At 36.5% G+C, this 14,178-nt stretch overlaps 1 protein-coding gene across 10 annotated transcripts in view; it reads left to right on the top strand.

Moving 5' to 3' along the window:
* Positions 1-6,168: 6,168 nt before the first annotated feature.
* PHF14 (PHD finger protein 14) overlaps positions 6,169-14,178 on the top strand; it is a 175,300-nt gene continuing 167,290 nt past the window's right edge. For 8 of the 10 annotated variants that reach the window (XM_033088431.1, XM_033088440.1, XM_033088430.1 and 5 more), the window contains exons 1-2: positions 6,838-7,060; positions 7,146-7,256. In XM_033088431.1, coding sequence (XP_032944322.1) covers positions 6,853-7,060; positions 7,146-7,256 — 319 coding nt within the window. In that variant the 5' untranslated portion in view covers positions 6,838-6,852. Of the gene's footprint in view, positions 6,643-6,837; positions 7,061-7,145; positions 7,257-14,178 lie in introns of those variants that run through there. The other 2 variants (XM_033088438.1, XM_033088439.1) reach the window with 2 other exon arrangements.

Raw genomic sequence — 14,178 nt, 5'->3', positions numbered from 1 at the left:
TAATTTTTATGGCAGTCCTTGAAAACTAATACAAATTTTGGTATCAGAAGTGAGGTGCTGCTGTAACAAATACGTAAAATGGGGAAATGTCTTTGGGATTGGGTAATGGGTAGAGGCTGAAAGAATTTTGAATAGAAAAAGCCTAGGCTGCCTTAAAGAGACGATTTATAGAAGTATGGACATCAAAGGCAGTTCTGGTGAGAGTTCAGAATCTGAAGTAAAATATTCAAGACTCTTTTCAAGTACCATTAGAAGCAAAAGAAAATGACACCTAAATGCATTGCTGATGAGAGTGTAAATTGATACTACATTTTGAAAATCTATTTGACTTTTCGTACTGTAGTTGAATACTATATGATGCAGTAATTTCACATTGAGATATAAACCCAAAGGAAATGTGTGCTATGTATACCAAGAGACATGAACAAGACAATATATAGAATCATTATTTATAATAACCTTGAACTGGAAAGAGACAAAATGTTTATCAAGCATAAACGAATAAATTGTGGTACATTTAAGCATGTGTTTCCATAATACAAATGAACTATAACTACACACAACAACACAGATGATCTCGCAAAAAAAATATTAGTCAACGAAACGAGAAACAAAACAATATATACTACAAGTCCATTTATATATAATTTTGAAACACTGTTATACTCAGTACAATAATATCCTTACAGAAAGCAGGAAGTATTAATTGAAGGGGCTGGAGAGAGGCTTATGTGGTCTTGGCATGGATGGTGTTTATAAGGGTGTTTGTTTCTTGACGATCCTTTGATCTATACATTCATTTGTTTTTCATTTTTCTCTGTTACTTTTTACAATATATTTTTTTAACTGAGTTATATAGATTTAGAACAATGTTGGGGAGTTTGCTTATGTTTTGTCACTTAAAGATCTGATGGATTAGAAAGAACAGAAGGTATCATTTATGCATTTCTGTTTGAAGCTTTTCCACCTTTTGAATTGATGACTGGAACCCTCCTGCATCTCACATTATTTGTCTGTCTAACATGTGAAACAAGTAACATTGTAAGCCTCCTGATGTTGCTCCACTGATTCTGTCGTTGCCCATCCGATTTGCTTTCCTGGGACTTGCCCCTTGTGAAATTCAGCTGCTAAGACGGCCTGACATTCATATGTACTGAAACATGATTAAATACCTCGCTTGTCTAAGAGATCTGTCTAATAAACAGCTACTATAGCAAATATTGAAGTACTCACTTCTCACTTTTGTCTTTTCTCCATGCGGAACAAATGCTGATCACGTTTCACAGTATCATGTTAATTTCAAAATAAGCTATATGACAATGTGGGTGAACCATGAAAATCCTATGCTAGGTACAAGAAACCAGACACACAAGACCACACGTTTTTATTATATTTACATAAAATGTCTAGAATAGGAAAATCCATAGAAACAGAAAGTAGATTAGTGATTGCCAGGTTCAGGAGTGGGGGAAACGGGGGTGGGGGGGGGTAACTGCAAATGGGTGTGTGATTTTTTTCTGGGGTGATGTAAATGTTCTAGAATTAGATAGTGGTGATGGTTGTACAATTTTTGAATATGCTAAAAACCACTGAATTTTACACGACAAAAGAGTGAATTTTATGGTATGTAAATTATATCTCAATGAAGCTGTTATAAAAACTTAGCCCTCAGTTAAACACCTTAAAAAAAAAGTTAATCTTGTATATTTCAAAGAGATGATGGACTGGCTAGATAAGATGAAAATTTATTTTTCTGGGCCGGCCCGGTGGCTCAGGTGGTTGGAGCACTGTGCTCCGAACGTCGAAGTCGCCAGTTCGATTCCCACATATGCCACTGAGCTGCTCCCTTTACAGCTAAGATTGTGAACAAAGGCTCTCCCTGGATCTGTGCTGCCTTGGGCTACTGTGTGTTGCCATGAGTGACCAGTGGCCAGCCAGCAGCCACTGTGAGAGGCCTGTTCATAATACCAGCATGGGCCAGGGAGCTGTGTCCTACACAACTAGACTGAGAAACAACAGCTTGAACCAGATTGGGGGGGAGGGGCCAGATTGGGGAGGGCAGGAGGTGGGGGAGGCAGAAGAAGGGGGAAAAAAGAAAATTTATTTTTGTGATACTCTTGTGCATTTAAAAATTTTGTGTTATGTTTATATGCTATCTATGAAAATTAACTTAATTTTCAATATTTTTCTTTTGTTGTACATGTGGAAAGTTTTTAGTCGTGTAATACTAGAGTGGATTCTTGCTGCCTAAAATCCTTGGAGAAAATTCGGTAATCATTTTATTCTACATAACTTGAGAGGATGATTACTAATGAACCCTTTATTAGAAAACATTGAAATGATTTCAGAAGTTTCCAGATATCCAAAGTTGCAGCTCTGAATTCTGATTTGAACCTGATTCCTATTCCTTCATATACTCTGTCTTTTCCATATGGGAGCACTTGGGAATCTCTTGAAATTCAGAAATGTCAGTGCAATCTTTTCTTACTTTATCAATATTGTTTTCTCTTGGATATCTTTGAAAATATTAATTATAGCAAGATAAAATAAGCCACACAGACTTTTTGCAAAAGATATCCTTTAAGGATCGTAAATGACAGCTTTTTGGCTAGCTTCTGGCTCCAGGCCAGCTCAGTATTTCTTATTTCCATCTTAAAATTCTATCATGACACTTGTTACCAAAGGCTTGCCTTCAACAAGCACCTTATTCCAGGTGATCACATGTGATTATATTAAGGCAGTATTTCGCCAGTGCATGCGTTGGATAGCCGTATCTTATTTTCCACAGGTAATAAAACCATCACTGTCCTTGGACCCATACCAATTCAAATAACAAAACTTAAATTCCTATTGTTGAAGTTTTATTTATTTTCTGAACACCTTTATGTACCAAACTCTGTATCAGACAAGATATTAGTAGAGGAAATAGAAACCACTCTAGGTGTTTTATACTGAAAAGAAATTTGGTGCATGCAACATCATTTGAAAGTCAGGGATCCAATGAGACTCTCAGTTTCAAGATCATACACCTGTAGCTGTGATCTACAAGTCAGAAAACACGTTCAGCTACTATTGCTGCTGAGCTTTTCCAGAACTGCTCCTCCATCTACCATGACCTTACACCTTTGAAGCTAGTGAGTAGAAGCTAGAATGTAGATTCTATTTTCATCAATAATGCAGCTTGCTTTGCTGGAGCTACAGCTAAAAGAAGATGGTCTCTGCCTCCCATTCACCTTCTAGATCTCAGGAGACCTGATATATATTAATTATATAATTGTTTTCAAGGTTTTTAAAATTTCAGTTCTCATGTTGTTGGTTTTACTTAAATATTGAACAATTCTTAGTTGCCTGTATGTCTGTATACATAGATTCAGGTAGCCTAACTTTTTCATGCAGCCTTTTCAGCACTTCCAATAAGTAAACTTGGTTAACTATTTGTCCAGTTGGTAAAAATTCATAATGAATAATCCCTCTGATATCAAAAAAGGTTAGCTGCATCATTGCAACAAGTTTGCACACTTAATTGTCAGACCTCATATCTCCTGTTCTCTCTCAGGATACTGGTCTGGAGACATTTTTCACAAGGCTTCTCAGAAAGCATAAAGAAGCCAATTACCCTATAGTGATGGTCAGCTCTGTACTTCATCACTGACTGGGCCTCCATCCTTCCCTGCTTTGCTCATCCCTCTCCAGTAATGGGGTCACACGTACGCCTTTGCTTCAGGTTCTGCTTTCTAGGTATGCCAAGCTACAGTGGTGGCTCTGTCAGTGCACTCTGCAAAACTGGCACATTGAAAACAACCAGAAAAGTTCTTTAACAATAACAATAACAGTGTTCTTGTTTTAATAAGTTCCATTAACAAAGCTTTGCAGTTTAAATGTTCTCTTTCTTTCATTGCAGTGAAATCACTTGGATGAGATTCTTAGTCTGGTGGGTTTCGCTGGCAATCTGAGTCTACCTCCAAAACTATCATAATTCTTCAATAGCCCTCAAAAGTTTACTGGTGACACTCCTCTCAGTTTTATAGCAGTACTATGATTTTATGCCTTTATTTCTATTTTTATATTCTGTGATTTCAGTGAAATCATTTGGGGAGGGTAGAAAGGTAATTCACGTGTTCAGTTAGCCTTTGTGAACCAGACCTACCGTGTTTCTCCGAAAATAAGACCTAACCGGAAAATAAGCCCAACCATGATTTTTCGGGATGACATTCCCTGAACAAAAGCCCTAATGCATCTTTTGGAGCAAAAATTAATATAAGACCCGGTCTTATTTTCGGGAAAACACAGTATTTTCCTTAGACATAAAAAGCTGATTTGCACTTTCCTGACTGCTTAAAAAAAATTAATCAGGATCAACACCTTCTCCCTCAAACCAGATAAAACAATTCAATTTTTGTTTTCATTTCTCTTATTTTACTTTCCCCAAGCACCCCATCTCTTTACCTCTAAATCTCTTGGATTTGGTTACAATCGTGCAGAAGAGGATTTTTACTAAGGAGGGTTTACATTTTTGAAATGGGAGCTTTCGTAGCACAATGGAAAGATTTGACGGGGCACATAGCAGTGGTAGCTTGGGTCAGGTGACTAGAGGTTCAGAGAGATGGGGAGGGTTTACATTATTAGCAGTGATGAGTGAAACAGAAAGATGAGGTTGCAATATAATTGGTACAACTACTGTTATGGAAGAATGTCCTGGGGGCAATAGAGGCTTTCCAGGTTTGGGGAAATCTGATTAGTCATGCTCTCGTAGCCCTGGATATTTGCACACATCCTTTCCTTGGTCTGGACACCTTTGTCTCCTCTTCTTCCTTTCCCTATGCCAGTTCAGACACTTTGAATATAAAGTTATGTTTAGATCCACAGTGTCTGGAAGACTTCCCTGGGTGCCTTCTCTTTGCTATGCATGTGTACTTTTTCTCTGGTAGCTCTTTACACAACACACAGCAATTGTTTTGGGACTTGTTTGTATCCTCAACTGTATCGTAAGCTCTGGAAAGGGAAAAGCCAACTGTCTTGCAAAGTCCAGACTCTATGTAATCATTCCATAAATATTTACTATTTTTCAAATTTAATGTTATAAAATTTAATTCCAGTTTATAAAAGCATTAAACACATGTTTCTTTAAAGAGTAAGCTTCACTACTGCATTATATAATTTGATTCCTACACATTTAATTTCCAGTTTTTCATAACACTGTATTTCCCCATGTTATAAACATTACCACTTACTGTATACCTGTGGAATAAACAAATGAATTGAATCAGCTTTATGCAACTCTCTCTATCCTAGGTATATAAACATTTAAAAAAGTAATATTGTCAGCTTCTAACATTTTAATATTGCATTAAAAAATAGCTAACCTGTATGCAAATAAACATGGTATTTGATACTGCTGAGGGACTGGCATGTCTGGCTGTACATACTGTCCTCATGTTTTTATGGGTTAAAAAATTCATCTTAAAAAAATTAATTTCCTAAGTGGACACAAGACACTATTTCACATTCATGTGGACACATATACTCAGTTAATAAATGCACAATATACTTTTGAAAGGGAATATTTCCCCCTAGATGTATTCTTGCTTTCTCTTAGTAAAATTAAATACTGTGTATGTTTTATTCATGTGGAAATGTCTGTCCACAGTACAATCATTTCAACAGTAATTGAAATAATTAAATGACTTTTTCCTCCTCCGTTAGAGTTCTTATTTTCAAAGCAGCACTCAAACAAGGTCTAATGTGATTCTTACATTACCCTTTTCCAGGAAATAAGATTTAAGCACGCTTCAAGATATTTTAAAGGATGCAATTTATGGAAGAAGCAGCAGGTAGAGTGTGGTTGTCGGTATTACTTTTGTTTTTTGGTAGTGACTTAAGTTAGCAAACGTCCCTTTGTGGAAGCTGTATTCTGAGTAAATCCTTCAAAAACAAAAACCAGAATCAAAAATTGCACCCCCACGGATTTGGGCTAAGGGCGGAGCCTCAAGGATTTGTGGGTGGAGCCGCGCAGGGTCTGGGAGGGCTCTCTGTTCCCGCTGGGCACCGCTCGGCACTACTCGGCTCCGCTCGACTCACGTTCGGCTCTGCCTCCTCCGGGAGGGAGAACGGCGGCGAATCCCGCGCACGCGCTCTCGGCCCTGCTGCAGCGCTCTACCTTGTGTTTTCACTTCCTTCTCTTCAGAGCTGTATCCGGGTCGTTGCTTTCCCCATTGTCTCAGGCGATCGGCCTCGGACTGTGCAAATTCTGGGGCTTTTGTTGCTTCTGGTGCAGGCTAATAAAGTTTTCTTTCTTTCTTTTTTTTTCTAACAGTTTTAACGGGGGAAATTAACTCCCCAGGGCTGCAGGGCTGGCCACGCTGCCTGGGCCGAGGGCGCCTCTGCCCGGGGAGCGCCGTGGGAAGGGGCGCGAGCGGCTGGGGTCCGTTCTGCGAGGACTAAGGGGCGGGGCGGGGCAAGGGGGGCGGGTAGGGGACCGCAGGGCTGCACCTGGGACGATCGGGTCCGATCGGCTGCATCGCCGATTTTAAATAGCCTCTTTACGACTCGTTTCCGCGGTCTCAGTCCCCGACTTCAGCGTTGCTTGGGCTGTCGCATCCTCTCCCTAGGTCTCTTCCAAACGACCACATCACGGATTCCTTAGTAAGTGTCGGAGGCCTCCGCGGGGAGAAAGGTCCATTTCAGCCTTCTAGAAGTCAGGGCGGTTGGGAGAACAGGGCGGGGGTGGGAGGGTCCTGCGGGACCTTGGACCATTCGTGGACGCTCCGCATTCAGGGATCGCGGGAATGATCATGAACTTCTTTTATTCCTGGGCCTTTGCATTTTCTTTCTATTGACTGTTACCGTGTCTAGATGAGGATTACGAGCGAGTCGCAGAAACATCACAAGATGTGCAGGAGGGTCGATTTTAGCCAGCCTGGGTTCGCCTTCTTCGCACCCGGGGGCTGGAGCAGCCCAGGTCGTTGCCCGGCCCACCCCGGCCTGCGATCCCACCCGAACCTACCCCAACACATTTTACTGAGAATTGAATTAGCTCAAGATTCCCTGCACGAGGTCTTCTGTACGTTCCCTCGCACCACAGCTCTTCCCGGTGCTTGGTGTGATTATGAATGACGATGTGATGTTTTTTTTTTTTTTCTTAACAGTGGATCGCAGCTCCAAGAGGAGGCAGGTGAAGCCTTTGGCAGCTTCTCTGCTAGAAGCTCTCGATTATGATAGTTCAGATGACAGTGATTTTAAAGTTGGAGATGCCTCAGGTAAATGTTTCTTCCCTTTTCCCAGCTGTCTGGAGTTGGGTTTATTTTAAAGAATGGGTTTTGATTAAAATGCCAATTTAAAGCTAAAGCACATAAACTTCATTTATTTTGTCCATTTGATTTCCCACATTTCCCTAAGATCCTATCACTAGATCCTGTCATTGCTTCTGTTGATTTTTGTTGATACTTAGATAATTAGCAGCAGAGTATTCTGAAGATGCAAAAGCATTTTCTCTATTCTTTACTTTAAAATATATTTATGCTTATTTTATGGAAAGAGGAAAAAACCCTGAGAGATAACCCGAGGTAGAATAACATCCTAGAGTAATGTGAGCCATGAACACCCCCTGAGCAGGGTTCTTCTCTTTTTAGATCACTTGGCACCCTCTGATGGGAGTTTTGCTTTTTGTGTATTCTCTTTCTTACAAGAGAAAAGTTGTACTTAGGGGTGGGTGCTGGACCTTTTGGATTGGGCCTTTCAAAAATCTCTGAGGTCTAAAGCATTCATGCTTCCTCTTTATATTTTGTGATTTTAAAAACAATGAACTTTGTATACAAGTGGAAAACAAAAGTATGGTTTTTCCTTTGTATCTTCTGTTCATTGTACTATATATATATATATATATATATATATATATTCATATGAAGTATTAATTGCAGGAATCTGAGAAATGGATACAAAATAATTTGTATCCAAACATAATTTAAATATTTTTTGTGAAAAATACTAAGATACATGTGAGCAAAAAAGTTACTTATAATTCTGCCCCTTTTAATGGAAATTTAAATAAAGTGAGAAATGAGAGTCCTTCCAGTTTCATCCTTTTAACAGTTTTTTAAATATTCTTGTAGAGAGTTTTCTTTGCTTAGTCATATCTCTCGCCCTTCTGGATTTTCTTTTTCTTTTTTTCCTCCTAGGAAATGATAGGAAGGGATGAAGTTAGGTTGTGTTGTGTTACTATTATTACTTTTAATAGCATAAACAATCAGAATTTGCTTGGTGATTTGCTGAGAACTTTTTGTTTCCAAAATCACTTAATTTTTACAATAACTCAGTGAAGGAGATACTATTTTCCAGATAACAGGGGGACTGAGTTTAAAGAACCTGCATGACGTCACTCAGGACATAATGGATCTAATACATGTCTTCTGATTCCAACATTTACAGTCTTTTCACTGCTTAGATCCTAATAGTAGATAGGGTATGATCTTAAATGAAACTACTTGGATGTTGTCACTAATTGAGGTCACTCCCAGCAATCAAAAGTTGTTAAGCTTATCTTGACTAATTGTTTTTTGACCTTTGCTTATCAGCTCTTTTGTCTTCCATTTATTAATAGTTGTTCGGTACTTCCAAAGAAGGGAAAGAAAGGGAAGGGGGAAAGGAGGTAAAATCCAAACCTACTTTAGTAATCTTGGTAAAAACATTGGCAGATAATGAATATTCTTGACTAGAATGTCGTTTTGGTTTGTTATGGTCCAGGTTGTAAACAGTAACAAAAATTGTTTGGTCTTAGAAATTATGACTTATTTGAATACTGTTATGGGAAAAACTCCAAAGCTTAATTTCTTTCAGTAGTCTAATTATTTTGTGCCAGTAAATCCTGACTTTGTAGATAATAATTTTTTTTTTTTTTGCTTATTGATATGGAGTCATTTCTCTTTCCAAGGGTTGAAACAATTTAATGGTACAAACTACTTTCTCAAAATAATTTATGGTATCAAGCTAAGTTGAGATTCCTGACCTTGTTAAATCTTATCAGAGTTGACAGGAATTATCTATTATTTGTGGTAAATGGTAGGATAAGTTTTGTTAGACTGATAATTAAAAAAAAGCAAAAAACCGAAAAGCACTAAAAATATATTTACCTACTGTTCTTTCTTGTCATAATACGTAGTTGGCTGTACTTATAATTTACTTGCCAGGCCCTTGGGGAGCTGACATTTGTGATCCAACGTCAAAATTTATCTGTGTAGTTCTTGATATTGTAGTTCTCTATATGTTATTGTAAATGAGAGTTTAGTAGAAAATTATTTTCTTTAAAATAGTTCATAGCCAGTAGAAATTGAATATTTTTCGCTTTTAGTTAAGGTACATTGGTGTTCCTCATGGCTGAGATGTTGGCTTACTCTAGATTACCTGTGTTTTGTTTTAATCTTTTCTCTTCTCTGCCTGAGATAGTTGGACTCTTACTGGAAATAAGACATTAGACTATCACTGGTTTTCAAACATGTTGAAGTTGTAGAATCCCAATCCTACTTATGAATAGGAGATTAAACTGTAAGTGGAGAAATAGTACATAAAAATCTGTTTGATCATAGCTTCTTTGAAAACAATCTCTAGAAATGACTCACTGAATGAACTACTGACTTCCTGAGAACTTAAAATGGTTAGTTTGGTTAATTTTTATCAGGATTCTGTACATCAGTTTCTTCTGATCTTTATTTTGAAATCTGAAATTCATATTTACGTTTGGCTTTAAGAATAAATATAGACAATTCTGAAAGATTATTATATTTAAGGCCCTTGCAGATAAACATAATTTTATTCATGTGCTTCTCAGATGATAAAATCAAAAAAGGTAAATATTGCTCAAAAATTATCTGTCAACAAGATTGGCAGGTGATTATTGACAGTTAATTATTAGCCTCTATCATTAGGAAACTATGAACTGAAAATAGAATATTTTTTATTTTATCTCTAGTGCAAAAGTTGAGCTAAATTCCTCACTTTTGATTGAAGGCAGTCAATAAATAAATAAATAAATTTTAAAATGAATAAGTCCTAAAATGGAATATATTAGAATTATGGTAATAATCACCAGAAATGCCATACGCGTATGTAGAAATATTACGTGGAACCTAGTTAGGTTCCACGTAGTATTTCCACCTAATATTTAGCAATGCAGTGTTCCCCATGGCCAAAGTCAGATGGTTAACTTTAGGTGTTAAGTCATAGTTTAGTTAGGTGAAATTGTCAGAAAATAATTTAACTGTAAGAGTCAGGCTGAGACTTTGCTTTGTAATATTTTGTGCTTAATCTATCTTAAGTGGATCAAGATAAGTTAACTGACCATCTGTAGTGTTTAAAAGCACTTTTCTGGATGTTACGGCAAATTCACAAAGAAATAGTGATAATGGAATAATTAAATACAATAATGGATAGATGATACAAGGCATTATTGATCACTTATGTAGTTCAAGTCTTTCAAAGGAGATTGGACTACTTTATACTGGATCCATGTAGGAGAATTCATTGAGGAAATAAGAGTTGAACTAGAAACTGAAAGAGAAACAATTTAGGTGGGGGAAACATTAAGTTTTCAAGTGTGGAGGCTGGAAAATGTCATTTGTTAATCCTGGATCAGCACTGAATTAAAAAATAGAAGAAGAGATGAACCTGCGAAAGTAGAATGAAGTCACGTTGAGGCCTTATATGTTAGACCAGGGTTTTTCAATCTCAGCACTCTTGATATTTTGTGTTGGATAATTCTTTGTTGTGGAGGCCTGTCCTGTGTATTGTAGGAGCACCCCTGTCTTCTACTTAGTAAACCGCAGTAGCATCTTTCCTGCCTAGCACTTTCCACCCCAACTGGACTTTCATGGCAACCATTGCCTCTAACACACTGCCAAATGTCTTCTGGGGGACAAAACTGTCATAGCTTGAACTACAGGGTGACTTGTGTTGACTGAAATGGCTTTTTAAAAAGAGATATACAGGATTAGTCGAAATGGCCTCAAGATGATAACTGAATAACCAATAGACTGGTGATATCTGTCTGTTATCTATTATGTATATTTATAATACTAATCACTGTTGCACTAGAGCAACGAACAAAATAATTAAATAATTAGGGTTGATGAAAAAAGATGATTCTTCATATTGTAAGGCTAACACAACTTGGATTTAAATCATACTGTTTTTTTATTTTTTGTCTTGGATTTTATTGTTTAATATTTGTCATGGGGAAAACTTAACCACTGAGTATTTGTGAAGGGATTCTTGAAGGTTGGTTTTTTAAAAATACTATAACTTAAAAATTCCTCAACTATCTGTTCTTTGAACTAGCTATTGCTTGGAGAGATTTTGATACAGTGTCTGTTTAAGAAAGGTCACCTTATGCCTAAGATAGCTGTATTTGATGGGTCTGGCTTATTTCTCTAGTCTAGCCTATTTTTTTTAAGGGTGTGAGAGTGATGGATTTAGATCATGGCACAGAGTCATTGTTTGAATTTGTAGTAACAGGAAATTTTTCTTTGCAGCCTACAAAAATATAATTACAGATAGACAAAGACTCTGATTTTCTCATTGTCATTACCAAGTTATGCTTGTAACTACTGTTTATCTTCATTCCTCAAGTACATATGTATTAAAAACAAGTGATGACTAATCAGATGAAGAAGTTATTTTTTCAGAGATCAAAGAAAAATAAAATTTGATGTATTTTCCATGTCTGCAGGTAGAGTATGGCTAATGTGTTATATTTAGAGAACGAAGGTTTGGGTAAGCTATTGGGATTTGGATTTGTGGAAAAAGCTCACATTCTTCTAATGATACATTAACAATATAAAGCATTTAAGTCTTTTTAAAAATTGCTTTCTGTTCAGGCATGACTACAAAACAAAAACAGAATCAGATTATCAATTTCCCTTTACTTTGAAAAAGAATGAATTTATTGACATTGGCAACAATAACCAAAACAAAATTCTAAAAATTCTTGATATTTTATAAAATTTACCAAGTAACTAGTTTGATTGGTTTAATTTTGATCAGGTACCCACATTTGTGCCCCATTAATCTTACTTTTGTATCTACTGTTATGTTCTTACTGGTAAAATTATTAGGAGTACTTTCTAGATACTTCTACAAAGGTGTCTAGAAGATTGATCCCAGAAGAAAAGCACCTTTGCTCCGTCTCCCAGCTCTCTGGATTATGGCATTGTTTGCAAGATGTTTCAGTTTTCTTTAGTCAGTGTGCACAGAGATCCTCTTTTGCCTTAGAAGTTTTTAGTCAACTATGCTTATTATTTATTAGATCCTTATCTAAAGATATCTAGAAATTATTGTTTTTTACGAGACTTAGTTGTTCTTGGTAGGTTGGGTTTAATTGTTGTAAGCCTATAAAAAAAGTCATAATTTTCTGAATGATTTGTAGAGCTATTGGACTGCAAAGAAGTCACCTATTTGTGATACTGGGTACCACACTTTTTGAAATCCAAGAAGCTTACAAGTCCAAAGGTGTTTCCTAAGTTGGCAAAAACTTATTTGATGGTAAAACCTGACTGAAACTGGTCGACGTTTATTTGTAGTGTTTATGTATCATACTGATAAATATTCATACTTTTTACTGCAGAAATTATGTGGTTATAAGATAGTACCAAAGAACTCACTGGAGGTGTTAGTGTGATATGTTGTGCATATACCATGCTACCCTTCTAAAACTTTTTAAAAATCTAAATTGTGAAACACATCTAGCTCCAAGAATTTCAGATAAGGGATTGTTGACATGGTATTGCCCTTGTGTCCTATGTGAGGTTGTTTAGGATGAGAATGTTTTTTCCGGACAGTCCTGAATAAGCTGTGGGTACCAGCATGATACTCTTGAGATTGACAATGATTTTATAAGGTCAGTCAACATCTGCTGAATGGTAGCCTTTTTTTTTTAAATATAATTTGCAGGTTTTTTTTTTTTTTTTAAATCAGTCATTTATAAAGGATTTCTGAGATATTTTAAACACCAGGTACTAATTACAGACAACTTTCTTTACATTGAATGTCCAGTTACTTATAGAGGCCAAGGCTAGTTGAAGTAACAGAAATTAAAATGGTGTGGAAACATGGACTTTTTTCACCATTTATTATTACCATTTTCTTAGTTATAGGTGCAGGAAATCCATCACCTTACACATTTTGCGATTGGTCTTGGCCATGACTTGACTATGACTGGTTTGTTTCCTGCTTCCTCCTGTTCCCCTTCCTTTTTCTCTTCCTCTTTATCCGTCTCCCCAAATATTTTAGATTTTTATTTATTTGATTAGGTGTAAAGAGGATTAGAGAGAATTAGAAGTTTATTGAGTAATGTTGGGCTAAGAGAGCCTGGACTGCCGTAGGCAGGAATGGAGGAAACTTGCGAGTAAGCTTATGGTCCTGCATGAACTCTTTATGTACTCAGCCTGTCTTTTTTAGTGACTACCATGGTTGCTCATTGCAAGATGGATTAGTTTTTTAAAAATCATTAATTTATTTCATTGTAGGGGGTATAGCAGTTACTGCTTAGGATTTTTGAAAGTTTAAGTGATTCTTTTATTGATATGAATGGTATCCTAAGAAGGAAAATTGATAACTTTCTTGGACCTTCCATTTTCTGTGCCATCGCTATTGTTTCTTCTCATCTGTGTACTTCGTACTCCTAAAATTGATTGGTATATTAGGGATGTGGTACAAGTTGACTGTCATAAATATCTATGCTCATTTTTACTGGGTAAAGTAAGAAATAAATGAAACAAAGTTTTTTGGGCCAGATTTCTCTTGTTTTGAAGGACACTCAGTGCTTATAAGTCCATACAGTTTATGAAAGGAAGATGTAAGGGAAGAAGATTTTGGTGTACATTATCATTAAGTTAAAAATCAAATGCCCAGTTTAAAAAGAATCACATTTACTTTTAGAAAAAAATTGCCCTGTATAGTATCAAATATAGCGTGAGCTGTATGACACAAAATAGTGCTCCTCTTTTTTAAAGCATTTGTTAATTTAGTTACATTTTTCATCTTCATTAGTGCTATATTGAACTAAAACCATTATACCAACTTCATTGATTTATTATTTAATCAGGTTGGGAATGTCTACCATTCTTTGACTTAAATTTGTTTATATTGTTTTGCAAGTTATTCACAAATTTTGGTGGTTTCATTTGTCAGCGT

This window comes from Rhinolophus ferrumequinum, chromosome 20 (assembly GCF_004115265.2).
Source record: "Rhinolophus ferrumequinum isolate MPI-CBG mRhiFer1 chromosome 20, mRhiFer1_v1.p, whole genome shotgun sequence".
NCBI classification, from domain to species: Eukaryota; Metazoa; Chordata; class Mammalia; order Chiroptera; family Rhinolophidae; genus Rhinolophus; species Rhinolophus ferrumequinum.
This window is presented reverse-complemented; position numbering and strand designations above follow the sequence as displayed.